At 39.7% G+C, this 18,389-nt stretch overlaps 2 protein-coding genes across 5 annotated transcripts in view; both read left to right on the top strand.

Moving 5' to 3' along the window:
• Positions 1–523: 523 nt before the first annotated feature.
• LOC111664146 (protein LYRIC-like) lies at positions 524–8,072 on the top strand. 4 transcript variants are annotated; one of them, XM_023418623.2, is made up of 13 exons: positions 524–1,172; positions 1,416–1,535; positions 2,243–2,324; positions 2,728–2,895; positions 3,288–3,338; positions 4,197–4,337; positions 4,541–4,621; positions 4,737–4,805; positions 4,906–5,051; positions 5,638–5,754; positions 5,860–5,967; positions 6,192–6,318; positions 7,054–8,072. In XM_023418623.2, the coding sequence occupies exons 1-13, from the start codon at positions 837–839 to the stop codon at positions 7,116–7,118; spliced, it is 1,611 nt and encodes a 536-aa protein (XP_023274391.1). In that variant the 5' UTR covers positions 524–836; the 3' UTR covers positions 7,119–8,072. The 4 variants fall into 4 exon arrangements, with proteins under 4 accessions (XP_023274391.1, XP_023274393.1, XP_087033347.1 ...); XM_023418624.2 differs by having other exon boundaries at positions 526–1,172; positions 4,906–5,027; XM_023418625.2 differs by lacking the exon at positions 4,737–4,805.
• Positions 8,073–9,775: 1,703 nt separating this feature from the next.
• The window catches only part of LOC111664124 (lysosomal-associated transmembrane protein 4B), a 13,118-nt gene continuing 4,504 nt past the window's right edge, over positions 9,776–18,389 (top strand). Inside the window, exons 1-6 of the mRNA XM_023418598.1 lie at positions 9,776–10,006; positions 10,971–11,082; positions 13,567–13,640; positions 14,045–14,167; positions 14,362–14,460; positions 16,775–16,870. Coding sequence (XP_023274366.1) covers positions 9,911–10,006; positions 10,971–11,082; positions 13,567–13,640; positions 14,045–14,167; positions 14,362–14,460; positions 16,775–16,870 — 600 coding nt within the window. The 5' untranslated portion in view covers positions 9,776–9,910. The remainder of the gene's footprint in view (positions 10,007–10,970; positions 11,083–13,566; positions 13,641–14,044; positions 14,168–14,361; positions 14,461–16,774; positions 16,871–18,389) is intronic.

Below are 18,389 nucleotides of genomic sequence, written 5' to 3'. Positions count from 1 at the left end.
AAAATAGAGCAAATGTCATACTCTGACAAAATAGACTGGAACATTTTTTGAACCGAAGATTTTGGCCAATCAGAATGGGACAAATGGTTGCCCCGCCCATCTCATTGGAGCTGTCACGGCCCGTTTTTGTTGCCTTCACAACTATTTGTGAATAACGGAATTTAGTTAACTCGATTAAGTTGATAGTTAATTATAAATTGATAACTTTTTAATATTGATAGTAATTAATTTATTGGGCTAATGGCACTTTGGAAACAACTGATAAGAAATGTGGACCAACAAATATAAGAAAATAAAAGCGCTGCTATATCTTGAGCATAGTCCTCCTTAATATATCAATGAGACAAATAGTAAATATGTTGCCTTCAAAAATGCAATAGGTATGAAAATAATACATAGTGTATAAAATGTTCTTTGGTGCTTAGCCATAGACTGCTACGATACACGAATGCGACTTACAAACTCGATTATCCGATTTACAACCGACAGTGAAGGCAGCGTTTCTCCTCCAGTCAGACGGAGCCATATGAGGTGAACCTGCCTTATTCGCGGTCACAGTAGATGCATTGTGGTGGTCAGTTAACGGTGGCATACTATCTTGCGATGATATCAGCTAGCCTGCTGGCTAGTTAGCGAATTTGGTTTATTGCTGCAGCCTTTACAGGATTTAGCTAGCTAGCTGCCTGACAAGGCCGATGTTTCTGGTGGAGGAGGGGGTGAATATAGTGTTTTCCATCATGTCGAAGTCGTTCCGTTATTTTTAGCTAGCACTGCAGGCTAGCGCAGCTAATAGCGGCAAGCAAAGCGTGACTAATCTGTCTGTTGTTTGAAAATCAATGCAAATGGAGCAGTGGCAGGACGCGGCCTCTCAGCAGGTCAAGCTGCTTACAACTCGTCTGAATGAACTGTTGTCCAAAGGCCTGCAGCTGCTCCGCTCCGAGTTCGGCGTGGATTTGGGACTGAAGCCTGAGCTTATTCCGCCATGGGTGATCCTCTTAGCGGCATGTACCGGACTGGTGCTGATGGTCGTTCTGTGGGCCTCAGTCTGCCGGACTCTTTTCAAGAAACGACCCACTGTAAGCCCTGTGGACGACGGCATTGAAATAAAGCGCGGTGTCAGTAAACCTGTCAAATCTGAGGAACCGAAGAAAAAGAAGAAGAAAGCAGAAAAGGTACGTGAACGAAACCGGTCTACACCCTCTCACTCCTCTCCTAGCTTGAAAACCATACCGTTAGCAAGGCTAGCTGTCATGCTAGCATCTCATTGACAACTGAAGCTAGCTTGCATACTTGCACCTCAGGCTGGTGTCCAAGTTGGCTATGCTAGCCTTTTTATTGGCGTTAAATATATTGACTGTAACATAACTGGAGGTTGTAACGGCCCTCTACATTTTATCTTTACATGTTCTTTACAGAAAGCCCAGCCAAATGGGAGAGCTGTTGCTGAACCACAGGAAGAAGCCATAGTATCGGAAGAGATAGTGCCACATCACCAGCCGCTGCCACCAGAAGTCAAGGCTGAAAAGGTTGCAGAGGTAATTTGCTCTCCCAAAGACACATGGCAGCACATTCACCACAATATGGTGGTGTGACCTAAACATATTTTTTGTGTCCATTGTGATGCATGTTCCTTGGTTGTGTTAGTAAATGGTTGCACCTAAATGCCATTGCTTGAGTTATATCATTATCTTTGGCATCTCCTTCATTAAAACGCTGCTGAGAAAACGCCACGTTTTCTCACTGTCACCCTGCAATGATGTTACCGGCCAGCTGCGAGTGTTAGGTTACAGTTTTTAACTTGCTGATGCAGCAAAATCCTTGAGGATGGCTCCTGACTTAGAACAACAGTACAGAACAGAACAGAACAGCCTTTCATCTGTATACCACAAAATAACTCAAACTGTGGTCCTAAAGATGCTGGAATCAGAATATGTAATTGTGCAGACATCAAGAGATTGAAATGGTGCTTACAAAAGAGCCATGTAACCGATTTAGAGAGTCTTGGGTGTAGTTTCACTTATAAATAGATGAGGCTTGAGCATGCTGATTTGATTGACTGGCCACGGTTCAGTGAGTGTGGGGTCGCTTGCCCAGTTGCTGTTCTTGGAGGTGAAGACATTTGTGGTGCATAGTATCTCCACAGTAGCACTTCCCTTATTTAAATAAACACAGTTCCAAGTGCTTTTTTTCAGGTACATTGGCTTTCATTTCTACTCTATGCCCACTATGTATCCCCTTCCAGGTAAAGAAGTCCAAGAAGAAGGCCAAACAGGCTGTAAAGGAGGCCAAGACCGTGACTGCAGATGGCAAAGAACCAGAAGAAGGTGAAATAATATTATGACTCTGTGTCATAATTAAGTTGTTTGGTCAAGGTGATGACAGAGTATAACCTCAGTTATTTTAGGAGGTCTATTTTGATTAATTTTTCTTTATTAAGCCACCATTTTTGGTAACAAGACCATTGCACCACATAGCAAATGACTAACTTCTGCACTAATGTTGTTATGAATTTGAATGTGGCTTTGGTTAAAACTTGATTTATTCTGCCAGTCTCAGGCTGGTAGATTAGGAACACCCCGAAGCTCTTTTTCTCAGCAAAGTATATTTGGTGTGCAGTTTCTGCATGTATTCCTTCATCTTGCCTAATCCATACCATATTTCCTCACTAATCCCACAATGAAGCCTTGCAGTGTTTTGAAACTAATTCCTTACAATGTTACTTTTCAGGCACATGGGAGACCAAGGTCAGCAACAAGGAGAGGCGTGAACAACGCAAGAAGGACAAAAGTTCTAGTGATGGCTCAGCCAGTCCTGGCGGAGGGGACACACCCGTGAGCACTCCCCCTGAGCAGCCCAAGGCCTCTGCAGCACCTGCAAACCAGAAGAAGAAAAAAGGTGGTGGCTTTAATCTTGTATATTTTCATATTTAGGTTGTGATTTGCTTCTTTTGAGGAGTTTTGAAATTGAGAAGAGGGAGGGATTTTGCAACTGTCTTGTCTTTTTTTACTTAGAGACATGTAGACATGCACACAAGGCACAAAATCTCCCGACCATCTTGGATAAACAGCCTAACTTGGCATCTAGAGAGAGAGAGATCTGTATAGGCTGTTGTTGCATTCACACTGTCTCTTGTTGACAGGACAGGCTATAAAAACGAGCATTAAGGGAATTGAATTGAGTCTCGAGTGAGCTTTCCTTGAAGTGTTAGAGCTGAAGTGTGTATGCTCTCTTCTCCCATGTGGATGGTGTTCTTGGCATATTTTGACCTTCTCATCCTTTGTTCTCAGGAGAATCTGCCAAAGTGAAGGCAGAGAAGGTGGAGGCTGCTGTATCTCAAGGTAATTATCAGCTGAAAATGCTTCAGCCTTTGACTGATTACCAATTCAGAAAAATTACCCAACTACTGATATCATCTTTGTGTAGTAGTAAATCAAAGGTTCACATGCTTCACTGGAAACTCCGGTATAAGATGTTAATTCGTTTTGAGACTCACTTCAGTAAGATAGTACAATCCTGCTTCTATCTGTTAATATCTGAGATTCAGAGAAACAGAAACCATCATACATGCTTTAATTTCCTCACAATTAGATTACTGTAATGGTCTCGTAACTGGCATAAATCAATTCATAGACTTCAAATAGTACAAAATGCAGCAGCCTACTAACAAGAACTAAGAAAAGAGATCATATTACTCCCCTCCTAAGGTCTCTACACTGGCTACCAGTCCATTACAGAATCGATTTTTAAAGCACTTCATGGCCCCAGACTGTATTTCTGAATGAATTGCCTCTCATCAACCTGCACGTAGTCTGAGGTCCTCAGACAGGAACCTGTTGCTAGTTCCTATGTCAAGATGTAAGACTAAAAGGGAGAGAGCAGGGCACCACAACTCCAGAACAACCTGCTTAGACTTGAAAAATAGGTATCTTCTTTTAAATCACTTCTAAAAACAAATTTCTTTTACACAGTTCAAAGTAAGTCTCCTTTAAATATTTCACATATTTTTACATTTTCTCATTTGTGTGTTTTCATTTTGAGTAAAGTGTTTGCTTGTTTTGTTTTATCCTTGTGAAGCACTTTGTAATCTCTGATTTTTGATAAGTGCTACATGAATAAACTTTATTATTATTTATGTGTTGCCAACCTGAACTGTGTTTATTCTGGCTTAGTGTCAAATGTGTCTCTCTTGGTTTTAGTTAACAACAGAGAGGTGGCAGCAAAGACTGCTGGTGTGACTGATATGGCAGTCAAGGTTCCTGCTCATAGTGTTGCTCCGAAGTCAGGCCCATGGACTACCAGCAGAGAACCAGTGTCACTGTGGAGAGCAGACATCGATGGTAAAAACTTTTATCTCTATTACTTAACCGCTTAGTTGTTGAACCCTACACACGCTAGTGTAATATTTTAAAACTTTATGGCATAAAACACTTAATGCCTGTTAACCCCTCTGTCAGCTGCAGTGTCAGAGCTAGAGATACACTGATTAATACATTGATACCAGTAAAAGTTTCTAAGTCACTGTTATAAAACTGTGTTTCAGAGTCGTGGACTGTGATTGACAGGGCGATGCCCACAACAGAGCTGAATCTGTCTTTTACTGGACTGGGAGTTGGTGCTGCTGGTAAGTGTACAGTAAACGGAGCATGTGACAAGTGACTCTCACCACTAGATGGCATAGTTTCCCAAAGGATCACATGTGCCAAGCAGGTTGAGTCACTGTCTCTTGTCTCTTGTAGAGCCCCACCCTGTTAGCGAGCTGCCCTGGCTCAGTCAGCCCAGAGTGGATGATGAGTGGTCTGGGCTCAGTAAGGATTTTTTTTTTCAAACTGTCATTTAATGTTTATGTAACTTCATAATTATGACACTCCTTTACACTTCTGACTATTTTCTGGTGGTCTTTTCCAGATGGTGGTTCCGTTGACCCCAGCTCTGACTGGAATGCCCCCTCTGAAGCCTGGGGTAACTATGAAGAGCCTACTCCTGTGGCCCCTCCTGCTCCGGAGCAGCCGCTCCCTGAGCCTGCCAAGGTTAATCTGCTGATCAGAGCTGCTGTAAATATATCCAGGCTTGAGGCAAAAATAAGCATTATGGGAATTACCTGGAAGTTTTAAAAATAACAACCTACTAGTTGATGACTCCTCAGGGCTCAGGCCCCAGGGCAACTGTCCTGGTTCTTCGCCTGACTGTCAACCTGTGTCTCATAATAGTGACTCAAAAGAGTGAATACACAGGCATTTTTGTTGTTTTGCTCTTTATTTAACAATATTACAACCCCTACACATGCACAATACACTAACACAGTTCATTAACAGTTGCTGATTTGACTCTTCCCAGGACTATGGTTGTGTACAAACCATGCTTAATAAACTCATTTGATGAAAGACATTTTGACTTGACACAGCATAGAAAACACAGATATCACTGCTATATTTCATAATCATTAATGTAAATGTAGGTCTAGCACCATGCATTGTGGTCCTCCATTGTTATGTTTTATATTACCACCAGATGGCGCCAAGTAAGTAGGAATTTCTGTAAATCTGAATTGTTAAGACTTAAAATGTTGTGATTTGTTCACTGCTCTGTTTTGTCCTGCTTTCTCTCTGAGTATTTATTTCATACATTTATCTTCCTCAGGACAATGATGAGGATGAAAAGGACAAGGGAGAGACTGCTTCTGATGGAACATCTAAAACTAAAAAGAAGAAGAAAAAGAAGAAGAAGGCTGCAGAGGAGGGAGGAGCAACAGGCCAGGTAACTGCTATTGAGGAGAAAAACACACACACACAATTTTCTACTATCTTCATGTTTGAATATTGGACATTTCTAAGATGTAAACTCAGCTTGTGTCCTGTGAAGGGCGAGGAGCCAGAGAAGGAGGCAGCACCTGCAGCCTCAGTGAAGAAGCAGCCACCTGGTCAGGAGAACGTTGCTGCCATCCAGCCTGTCAAAGCAGCTGCTGTTGAGGTCAGTGGAACTAATATTTAATGCAAATGATTTAATCAAAGTGTTTCTCTTCATGAACCACAGAACTCTTGCTGTCTGGTCATATTAAACATTAAGCAGTCTAGTTTAATGATGAAATCATACATTTTCCTTGTTCAGTTTTAGCATTATTTGTGCTGATTTTGTTTTTTTTAAACTCCTTCTCTTAGCTGCAGTCATTTAAACTGTTTTGCTCTTTCTTTTAGGCGAGAGTGGAGCGACAAGTGAAGGACAACATATCCTCAAAACCCCCCGTCACACAAGTGCCACAGAAGCCCGTTGATGGAGAGCCCACTGCCAAGCAGAATAGCCTTCCTGCTCCAGTCCAACAAAGTGAGCACATTAGACAGTCAGTTGTAAAAAGCTGCCTGAGCACTGCACTGAACCATCTGGTGGAAATTAATTGTTACTTTTCTGACTAAAATAGAAATTGCAATTTATATTGTGAGTATTTTCTATTTATTAAAAGTCCAGCATAAGTGGTATATGTTATCTATCATGTATTACAGTGCAAAACTATGTCGGTCGAATCAGATGAAAAGTTGCTGTTACTTGTTGCCTTGTGGGATTGACAGTGGTTCCTCCAACAGTTTTCATTTTCATGCAGCCAGCGACTTAAACTAGCAAAAGTTTAGTGTACATTTAACTGACTCTCCTTCCTTGTTGCCAGATATGTCAGTCTCAGAGGTGAATGGCCTTCTTTTTATCTGGTTAAATTTGTGTTTAATTTTTATGTGGTGAACGTTGTTACCATATCTCCAACCTATGTTTGTGTGCTGGGAGCAGGTTTATTACATTTCTGAAAGGTGTGTTTATTTGTTAACTGTGCATCATATTGTCAGCTGTCATGCAAGGTTTAGATGTAAGTGAAAGAATACACAGGACAGGCATTACCTCTCAACACTCATCACACTATCTAACATTTATATTAAGACTTGCACCCAGTTAAAATCATTAAATCTATTCTTAGCAGTAATCCCGAGTGAGGTGTGACCTTTCTAATGAAAACAATGAATCACGTTTAGACTTGTATGACTGACCTCCTTCTACCTCTTTGTGTTTCTACAGAAAAACCTGAGGAGAGCCAAGCGCCCAAACCAGCAAAGAAGAAGAAGGCAAGGAGAGAGACATGAGATCCTGTCCACTCTGCAGATCTCTGTATGCAAAAGACTTCATATCCTGTTTATGCAACACCTTTTGTGACAAGAACTTTGAACTAAGGTCTTCATGACGAACTTACCTTAAAACCTGTCTGGAAAATGAAAACAACTTTTATACACGTCGAGTGTCAGTCGGTGGATCGTTGAAAACTGAACCTAGATGCAGTGCAATCTAATGTGATGCGGTGTTAATGATTTTTAAGTATGCATTTGATACTTTGATTCTGTCTTCTAATTCTACTGAATCAAATAACTGAAGGAGCTGTATTGTAGTAATTAGACATGTAGAAAATACTGATCATGTTTAGAGACTTGATGTTGGGGTGGCTAACAGCTGGAGTTTTTAAAGGTGTAGAGAGTGAGAACGGTCAACATGCATCAGGTCACTCAGCACTGGGCCATAATGTTGAACTGGCCTTCGCTTTGCAGTCTTTTATTTTTCCTCTGACATTTGTGAGCCGTGATGGCACAGTGAGCACTGATGGGTGAGGAGTGCAGAGATCAAACGTTTATTTCACGTCAATGCTTATAGCTCAGTAGAGTGTAAACATTTGTGACATAAATGAGACATGAGCATCATTATGTGCAGAAAAGGGAATCATGTCTGCTCTGTATTTTTGCATTATAATGTGTGACTACAACATTTCATTAACTCAGTCCATCTGGTTTGTCCCCTTGTCTGACATTGTACTGCAGTGTGTCAACAACTGTGTCCTTGCTGTTTTTAATATCTGTGACTGCTTTGTGGCTGGAGCCGTGTGGGAGCCTCTGATCATAGGTGTACAATTGCAGTGTCATCAACCTCTCCACGATTTTCCACCTGTGGTTGAATTGGAAGTCTTCAGAACCTTTTGTAAAACCTGTTTGTAATAAAAGAAAAGCTAAAGCCATATGTAAAAAGACTAAATAAAGGCCAGTTTTTCTATATTTGGGCTTCTTTATATAACTGTTTTTTGCTCAACAAACCACCACCGTATGATATCGTGCCTACTAGCGCCATATTAGTTGATACTAATAAGCAACAGCAGATTATTATTTTTTGATGATTTCATTATTATTTATGTTGGACAATACAAACCATTCCACAACATTCTGGCAGGACAGAGAAGCAGTTACAGCTGCAGCAAATGTCTCATCTCTGCGCTGCAGAACAGAGAGGTTCAGGAGACAATGCTGTGAAAAAACACTACCTGTAATTTCTAATGTATTTAATCCTCTTCTCAATAACTTTCTAGAAATTACAGGTTACCTCATCAGATTTGATCCTATCTAGTCCGTCACATGCTCCGGTGTTTATAATCAGCAGGACGACTGCCAAATTGGCAGGGGTACTAGAATAAGACCGGAAGCAGGAAGTTTTAGTCATCAAAATAATAGCGTAGTATCGAGCAGTTAGGGTTTTCATTGTGTATAGAGGGCTGAAGCCATCTAAAACGGCCAACTGACTATCTATCTATCTATCTTTTTTTTTTTTTTTTTTTTTTTTTTTTTTTTTTTTTTTTTTTTTTTTACAGATGCACAGAGCCTTTGATGCCCTGGTGTGACATTTTGCATTTTGCAACCAGTTAAAGAGAAAAGAGAGATAGATTCTAATAGGTCGATAAAAACATCTTCAATGAAGCTTCTCATTATTTACACATTTTCTGTCACATAAATGCCTTATTTACACCTTTCAAAAATGATTTTATTGAACAAATTGCACCAGATGTGTCCTGTTGCTGTGATGCCATCTACAGGAGAAATCATAATTTTTTAGGATTGATTGATTGATTGCACCTGTCTTCTTGAAGTGTATATTTATGAGTTGTCATAATTTGAATGATGTCCACTAAGACATCCAGATATTTTATGTATCAATTTATTAGAATGTTAGTGGGACAACAATATATAAATAGTACATAAACTGTCACATGTATGGCTGAATAAATGAAATAAAATTAAAAGGAAAAACATTCTGTTGAGTGAGGTAAACATTGGCAGAGGAAATAGAGATATCAAGACAAAAGGACAGTTACAGATATACAGCCACAAGGAAATGAACATCTAGTGTAGGCTACAAAATATTTTAATTGGCATAACTAATATTAATATTCCTACAGGGATTTACAGTGTGTGGTGCTCAGCAGTGAGATGGCATAGTGACTTAATGATGGGTGACCGGTTTTATACAACAGTTAGTTTCTGATCAAGTAATTTGATTGGACAAGAGACATTCCATGAGTATTGATATACAGAGCCCTTGTATAGAGCCTGTCTGCTGATATAGAGTATAACAGCACTGGGACTTTTAACTACATGTATCACTCCGCTTTAAAGTTGCTCTATTAACCGTTAATTAGCGTTACATTAACGATCGTTATATATATTATTTTTTAGGGTTTAACTTTCCCAAATCATCCATTTTGTGTCGGAAATCGGAAATAACTGAGGTAAAAGACGGTGCTTTTTGCTTAAAATATTTCCCTTAAAACTTAATTGTTATACTTCATACTAAAAAAACGTCAGAAAAAATTCAGTATCAGTGATTTATTTTGAAACCGGACATTACACTTTTACCTGACGCTGTGTTGACGCTGGCCGCTCGGTTGCATTAAGCTGCTGTCAGTGATAAGAAACGGTCAGGTCAGAGACAGTCGGATCCCGTTCGTCATTCCTCGGCAAGCACCGACGCTCAGCGGACGTTCCCTGGAGAATCGGGGTCTCCCCCTGTACAAACACCGCCGTTGTTTCTAGATGGTCGAGCATTTGTGATAAAGCAAGACAAGATGATGATCTCCCCGTGGGACCGCTGGTACTCCACAAGCTGCTGTCTGTGCTGCCATGTCCGCACAGGAACCATCATCCTGGGGGTCTGGTACATGGTGAGCACCGCCTATAGTTTGTCACTCACTGGATCCAGGTAGACATCCAGACACATCATCCCAGGGAAAACATGACCTCATCATCATGTATGGGGGATTTTATGATTATGCTGGGTTTTATTTTATTATATTATTTATTTTATTTTATTCCATTAATATCCAAATTCTTACTTTCAGTAAAGAACTGAATTACTTTACGTAAGGACCATATTGTAGCAGACTTTATCAGTTTGTTATACTTTAAGTATTGAGGTATACTTGAGTTGTAGAGGTCTATATACAAGGGATCTGTGAATAAATATCAACATTATAAGTTTTAGGTAGGTTTTTCCTCCTCCACATTGATTTTCAAAATATTGAGCTTAATGAAAACCAGAAAATGTATGTACCCTTTTTCTCCACTATTAAATCTTCATGAATTGTCAGCTGTGCTCATTGCACCAGTTTGTTAAACTGAATGTACAGGAAGGGGTTAATTAAACCAAACACCACATGTGGAAAAATCCTCTCTGCTCCCTATGAATAAATTAGCAGTGGGCCTCTTCAGGTAGCAGGTTTTTGTGTTATGCTGCCTATTGACTGCAAAGAATTTTCCATTGCATTCACCTGATCAGTGGGGATGTATGAGTCATCTGCATAATGATTTGCGCCAGCCAGACCAAAACAAAGGCATATGTATGTGCCTGGACTTAAAAGTTTTACTGTAGCTTTGTTATTGCTGCACTCTTTCTAGGGATACATTTTAATTTATCATTTATATATTTCTACAGTCACTGTTATATAGAAACTTGTTTCTTTTTTTACTCTGCAGCTTATTAAGGTGAATCCATTATATACCAGGTGACAGGTTAAGAGTTTAACATGTCAGATTACGTTCAGTATCTGCCCTTTTTCTTTCTCCTGTTCCACTATCCGTCTGTCCATATTGTTGCCTTTATCTGCCCATATGTCCTCTCTCCCTAAGCTTATCAATGCCGTGGTGTTACTCATCCTGCTCACAGCACTCAGTGATCCTGAACAGTATCACCTGACCAGTGCTGAGTTGGCTAATGACCTGGACGTCATGGATGATGCCAGTAAGTAGCCCAGAAGGCTGGTGCTTAACAACTTTACAGTTAATGTCCCGCAGGTAGTCTCAAAGAGCTATAAACCTATTTAGGGAGAACAGAATACCAGAGACACTGTCAGTGGAGTTGTTATGATTTTAGTATGAGGATATACTTTATGATTATGTTGTACATATTTAAATTTAGTCAGCTTGTTTGTATTCTGTAACGTAACCCCATTGGCCTCTGTGTTGTTTTCATTCTACCTGCATGGCTTAAAATTGACTGTGACAGATGACTTAATCTCTGCTTGTGTGGTGATAGGCTCAATAAGCTTGTCAGCTGACTAATAGAATGATTTATTGTGTTGTTGGAGGGACCTCACACGTTTGTCTAGACGACAGTCAGCACTTCTTTTTAAATCAAACACCCAAAGCCACAGACATGCAAGCCTAATGTCCATCTGTGCAGGGCATTTGAAAAACCTTCTTAACAGACCAGGTGTACACTGGAACAGTCTGACTGGCGGTTCAGTGTATGCTGCTGGTAACCTCCGATTGGGAATGACTGTATTGTCCCAGTTCCAGGGGATTAAGGCGTCCTATGATCCATAATAGCAGGCTGGGCCAGCTGCTGTCATTAACACACACACACACACACACACACACACACACACATTAGGAGCAAAAAAGACTTCTCATGGTGATGAAGAACACTGTAATGTTGTTGAGCAGTTTTGAATGGTCAGATCTGACAACAAGCTGAAGTGACAGCTGCTGTGGGGTTTTGAAATTTCTAAACTTCTGTTAGTCCATATGGGTTGGAAATATGCCGCTAATTTAATTGAAAAATAAATCTAATAACGAACTAAAAGTGATTTTAGGCCTTGTATTATAGACATCTTCCCTGCCAAATAACTTAGCATATCTTTGATACTGGGTCTTTGTTGACAAAGGCACTAGTTATTATTTTTGGTGCATTGGCTCAAAAATAAAATTCAGAGCAGCATCAAAGCCTGTGCTGCAATTGGGCAGTTAGGGCATCAAATCTTCAAAGCCGGACAGTGAGCTGTGAGATAAAGAGGATGAAAAGATAAGCCCACCAGGCAATTTCTACTTTATTATGTTACTCTGCAGTCGATAATGAACACTGAAAGAACAAAATGTTCAGTTATAAAACAACAGTTTGACATTTTAGGAAATATATTTGTGCTGATGTAAATGAGAAGATCAATATCACTCTCATCTTTGTCTTTGTGTTAAATACAGAACTGAAGTTGGGAGTCAATTAGCTTAGCTTAGCTAGCATGAAGACTGGAAGTAGGAGCTAACAGCTAACATGTCTCTCACCAAAATTCATAAATACACCAATTAACGTTTATAAAACTCACTAATAAACAGGTTCCATTTGAAAAGAAATAGTTACAGCGCATAACTCCCCATGAAACTACAAATTGTTATTGTTATATCTCTTTTTGTGTCCAAATAGCTGTTATGTGATAATTAGTTATCTTTGTGCAGAGCCAAGCTAGCTGTTTCCCCTGCTTCCAGTCTTTATACTTAAATAAACTAATCTCTCAACGCTCTCATAGAGTTGTTTTTGGCTGCGGCTTTTTGAAAACCCTCTGCACACTACTACCTGCTCAGCACCAAAGTTAGTAACTAGCTCACTCGCATTTGGCAGCAAAAGCGAACTCCCTCTGAAGTTAGCGGAGACTAAAAACAGAGCTAAAAGGAGAATTAATATTGGACTTACTCTCAACTGGTGACCAGAAACATAATTCAAAATGAATGCTAATGTTGTATCTGGTGGATGTGTATGTTTTGCTACCAAGTTTGCCATATTAACTTAAGAGTTAAAAGGTATTTAAATGTTATCTTATTTCTTTTAGCTTTTAATGGATTTTGGGGTTTGCTGTTTGTTTGTTTAAATAATTGCTGTTTGATTTGCCATAGGTGTGATTCCCATTGCTCTCATCATATTCTGCTAAATTAAACTAAATATATTGCCTCTCTATACACTTTCAAATGCCTTCATGAGCAAATGTGATTCATACTATGACTCAAAGCTGCAAAATATTCACTGTCAGTTTAAATATAACTGTTTATGGCAGTTTAATGTGCCAGAGGACAGAGAAATGTTCTTCTATTAAATTCCCTGTTTTTCCTGGTACAGCCACATGTATTTTGGTTTAGCCTGTTGCTATCCTTATGTAACTGAATGATTAGTTCTGTTATGTTATGTTGAGTTGATATGAGGTCAGGCCGACATGAAGCGAATCACAGAGCAGAGGTTAATTCCTTGTCTGGCTGACAGATGCAGCATGTCATTTATCTTCTGCTCACAGTTTGGTTTCCCCAGATCAGCTGGACTTGATGTTGTAAACATTTTCAGAAATTTGATTTGGAATTGAATGTGTCTCAACCAAAGTGACCTTACACCGGCTGAAATAAACAGTGACAATAAAAACCAGTGTAGTTTGTATTTCTAACTTTGCTTTTCTTGCTGCTCCAGACATGTGCATTGCCTCAGCCATCTCTCTGCTGATGATTCTTATATGTGGGATGGCAACATATGGTGCATACAAGGTAAACTCATGATTTATTTGATTTTCTGTTCATACTTAAACAATGCTGCATATTAAAACTAAATGTACTGTACAATTAGACACTGATTGTATTAGAGTTCAAATCAGAGAACCTTCAAATATTCATGTTGTGAAACATTAATGACTTTTAAAACTTCAAAAAAAAAAATGTTGTTATTCTATTGCCAGACACACTTCCACACACTATTTTTGCAATCTTTGAAAAAAAAGAAATCCAAGTGCCGTCCCTCCTGTTTCATCATTTTAAACACACCGTAATCTTCTTGTGACCCAGTTTGAGGATTGATGTTCACAGTGTTGGTTAAAGAGCTCAGCTTGATTCTCTGTTCTCAGATAAATATATCAGCCTATCCTAAATGCCTACAATAAATATCTCTGTTTCAGCTGCGTGCTGCTTGGATCATCCCATTTTTCTGCTACCAAATATTTGACTTTGCTCTCAACACTCTGGTTGCTGTGAGCATTGTGGTTTACCCAAACACAATACAGGACTACCTGCAGCAACTGGTGAGAAACCTCAAGTGTTTTCCTCTTAAAGTGAAGTCAGTGATATGTAACAGCAGGATATTAACTCTTTTGTGATTCACAAAGCTATTTATCATTTCACATATCATCATCAATGTATGGCTGCAGCTGCCTGTACTGTCTCCTCAAATGAACTCTGCTGCTCATTGGTTGTGCTTTTTCTGACTCCTGTGCAGCCTGATAACTTCCCCTACAAAGAGGAGATTGCCGCCCTCAGTAATGTGTGCTTGGTCCTCATGGTGTTGCTCTTCATTGGCTGTATTCTCAGCTTCAAGGTAATGTTTTCTAACCTTAATTTACATATTTTTCTCCATATATTAAGTACTCATAGTTTTTTTCAGGTCTGCCAGGCAAGTTTTACAATAGAAAAGATGCATTATGCAATTTAGCGACAGAGGTTGGTGCTTTTTTATGTATGTTTCTGTCTTGTCGATCTACATTCCAACCCTCACTTTTACAGACTTTCCTCTGTGGGATGGATGGATGGATGGATGGATGAATGGATGAATGGATGGATGGATGGATGGATGAATGGATGGATGAATGGATGAATGGATGGATGGATGGATGGATGGATGGATGGATGAATGGATGGATGGATGGATGAATGATGTGACTTCATGATGATTTCAGTGGGGTGGAAATAGATTTGCTTTCTCCAATTCTGACCCATACAAAAATGTAATATATGCACATATACTGAATTTCTATATATGACATATATGTACATATAGAATAAAAACATATTTGTAAAAATTATATGTGAAACCTATTAGAAGTTGGAACCATTTCATGTAATGACATATATTTCTAGCCGATACAAATGTGTATGTTTATGTATGTATGCTTGTATTGTATTGTATTGTTGACTAATATATTATGTAACTATACATCCATACCAAAGCCTCTCAATATATGTTGATAGTAGGCAACCTGCAAAGGTGATGGCAATCCCATCAGATTTAGCTACACTTTGTGTGTAGGTTAGCATGCAAACATGCTAAAGAACAATGTGGCAAACATACCTGCTATATATCAGCTTGTAACATTGTCACTGTGAGCATGTAGAGCCTCACAGACCTGCTAGCATTGCTGTAGGCTTAGTCCTGCTGATTTCTAAGGGGTTTATGTTGTGTAAATACAGAGGATCCATGTCAGATACTGTCTGTGGTGGTCGTGATGAAACTCTGCTGACACCCAAAAACATTCTGTATTAACCAGTGCTGTGAGATCATAAGGCAAACTGCAGCAGTTGACAATAATATGTTTATGTCTATTGTCATAGATAGGTGAGGTTTCAAATGTGCAAACATCATGTAGAATCTGTGGCTCAGCAGTGGTGTTTGGTCATTTTGGACTCAAGGAATGATTCATTTTGCGCAATGAGCATCATCATCATCACACGTAGAGTCAGTGATCTGTCTCTAGGTTCCCGAGGAGGCAGTTAAAATAACTGAGCTGTCAGAGCTTTAAAGCGGCTTCTTAATTGGGTTATTAGAGAAGTTAGAGAGCTCAGTCTGGCTTTGGTTCGTGCTAATGGATGGATGAAATGGTTGTGATTGGCTGGGGAGTTCCAGTAGCAAAGTGCCTGCTGAGAGCCAGATGATTGCTGGATGACAGATGACACTCTAAAGCGATGTATAATCCTGAGATAGACCCTGAAAACAGAGTCTGAATACAACAAGTGAAAGAATGAATTATAATTTACATTTGATGTTTCCTCAGTGTTGGTGTCTTTGAATAGCACACTGCTCGTGTTGGGATAGGACAGCCTCTTGTGAGACGATGATGTGCATGTTATCATGGTGCCATCTGTGTTTGTCTGTGTGCGAAAATACACTGCAGAGATGCAACACTTGCACCACAGCTTCCCAGGGGACAAGATGACCTAATTATATTTTGGAACACAGTAATTTCCATAATAATGTGGAAAAGATGTTTTTCATGAAACTACAATACAAAATACAAAACTGTGCTTGAAAAATGAATGCTTTCAGGTACACAGTTCACATATGTCATGGTTTGCTATGGCAGACACTTTTTGTTAGTTTTGTTTTGGAGTTTTTTGCACTTCCTGTTTTATTTTGTATTGGTTTCCTTGAGTGTCTGTGTGTTGCTTCTTGTCATGGTCCTGTTTCTGTGTAGTGATTGTCTGCCCCGCCCTAATGTGTTTCACCTGTGTTCAATCATCCTTGCCTCCCTTGTCTATATAGTCCTTGTGCTCCCCTTTGTCTGTGTCGGTTCGTCCCTTTTCAGTTCCGGGTTTGTTCACGTCTGTTCACGTCTGTTCATGTCACGTTCATGTTTGGATTTTGGATTTTTGTTTAATAAACCTGCCTGCACCGTCTCCCATGTGTTAGCTGCATTTGGGTCCTACTTACCTCGCAAAAACCCTGACAACATACTGTAAACACCAGCCATCTGTTAGGTGAAGACACAAGTATTGAAATAGAAATATTGGAAAATTAATTAATTACTTTAATTAATTAAAATAAACAGTGAGTATCATTGATAGATGATATTAGATTTTTATGATATGCAGTTCAATCTTGTAATCTGTTGTCTTGTTTTCTTCCTGTCTGATATCAGGCTTACCTCATAGCATGTGTGTGGAACTGCTACAGATATGTGAGTGGCCGGGGTACTTCTGAAATCCTGCTCTATGTTACAACCAATGACACCACGGTAAGTCACCTCTGATGATCTTCACTGTACCATAAGACCCATATTACCAGAGTTTAAAATCAGGTTTTAAAGGTTAAGGCTATTATCAAATGATTGTCATAAATAGGACTGCACAATTAATCGAAATCGCAATATGGCCAAGTGCAAATATCCAAATCACTGGAGCTGCAATTTTTTTCATAAAGGGACTATTTTCAGCAGTGGATTAATACACATTTTGTGCACTACTGAGCATTTACAGCAACAGGAAGGCATATATGAAACTGAGTCAGAATAAATCACAATCATTGGACTTATCCCTCAGAAAGAGGTGACATTGCACTGAGTCTATTTTCCATGTAGTTGTTCAGTTTACTGGGAAGTTGCACAACAGTTAAACAAACACTGTAGACCACCTGAGAGTGAGTGAGCTGTTACTGACGTCTTTGTGAAAAAATCAACAATCGTCTGACACCTCTCACCTCATCAACATGTACAGTCCTCACGTGCAGTTTACAGTTTGTCAGCATTAATGGAAAGAGAAATATTTTCACAACAAATTCAAATGTCTGACAAGCAAATCAAACTATTTACAAGTCAGCAGATATTAATGAAACATAGACGTGAAGAGGAGCATATCAGAAATAAAATCATCACTGTGTATTTGTGCAATATTTTAACACACACTGTTTCCATATACACTGTCCTTTAAACTATCCTTTATGTCTATATTGTCGTCAAGAGATTCGACATAAAACAGTGTCTGATCTTGATTTGCTGCTTCTTTCACTTCTTAAGGCAACAAAACAACTCCTTTGGAAAAATGATTTCCTTTTTCAATCCAGACCGCAAGTCACGTTTTTATCATCTGCGTAGGTTTGCTCTGCTCAGGCCAGTCTGGCAGCTGTAAAGTCATCATGTTGATGGGGGGGTGGGGGAGGAAGTGTAACGCTGGGCTGTCGTAGCAGGTCGTTTCATATAGGCTACATAAGCACGGATGAATGAACAGAGTTGGACGGAGAGATGAAGCTCCATCCTGGCAAAGCCATTATGATGGTGATTGAGACACAACAGGAGTACAGTGAGCTCTGTGTGTGATTGTGCTGGGGTCTCCTGTCGGTGTCCTGTTGCCCAGGTCTGGCCCTCAGACTGTGACTACGCTGCTGCCCACACATGTATTATAACTGCTTATACTCTGACAGAAGGGAGAAGAAAATGAGATGGTAAAAACACTAATGACATCTCATGAAACGCAGAGCAGTTAAGATGTGAGCTGTGAGCAGCTGGCTCCATTAAGACTGATATCTGACCTTGCAGTACGCTGGGTTTCACAGGTATTTTGAGAAAAGACTCCTCTGAGTGTAACATTCCACACAGTTTCACACAATCCACTTCGCTCAACAGCTTTATACACTGCTTGGCTTTATGTGATGTTTTGGGGTTTTTAAAGAAACAGAAATGTCCACAGGCTCCTGATGCGTAAAACACCTGAGCTGTAAAGAGAGAAACAGGCGGGGGGGGTGGGGTGCTGGTGGTGGGG

This window comes from Seriola lalandi, unplaced genomic scaffold, assembly GCF_002814215.2.
Source record: "Seriola lalandi dorsalis isolate HSWRI2012SDOR001 ecotype SW California unplaced genomic scaffold, Sedor1 jcf7180002054583, whole genome shotgun sequence".
Classification (NCBI taxonomy): Eukaryota; Metazoa; Chordata; class Actinopteri; order Carangiformes; family Carangidae; genus Seriola; species Seriola lalandi.
The sequence above is the reverse complement of the archived record's forward strand: the minus strand, read 5'-3'. Positions and strand labels throughout refer to the sequence as shown.

Bases quoted from the DNA above. Each gene is read 5' to 3' on its own strand.
- LOC111664146 (XM_023418623.2), top strand. From the start codon at position 837: ATGCAAATGGAGCAGTGGCAGGACGCGGCCTCTCAGCAGGTCAAGCTG. The intron at 4,338-4,540 runs GTAAAAACTTTT...ACTGTGTTTCAG, and splicing joins GTGGAGAGCAGACATCGATG to AGTCGTGGACTGTGATTGAC. The intron at 6,319-7,053 runs GTGAGCACATTA...GTGTTTCTACAG, and splicing joins TCCTGCTCCAGTCCAACAAA to AAAAACCTGAGGAGAGCCAA.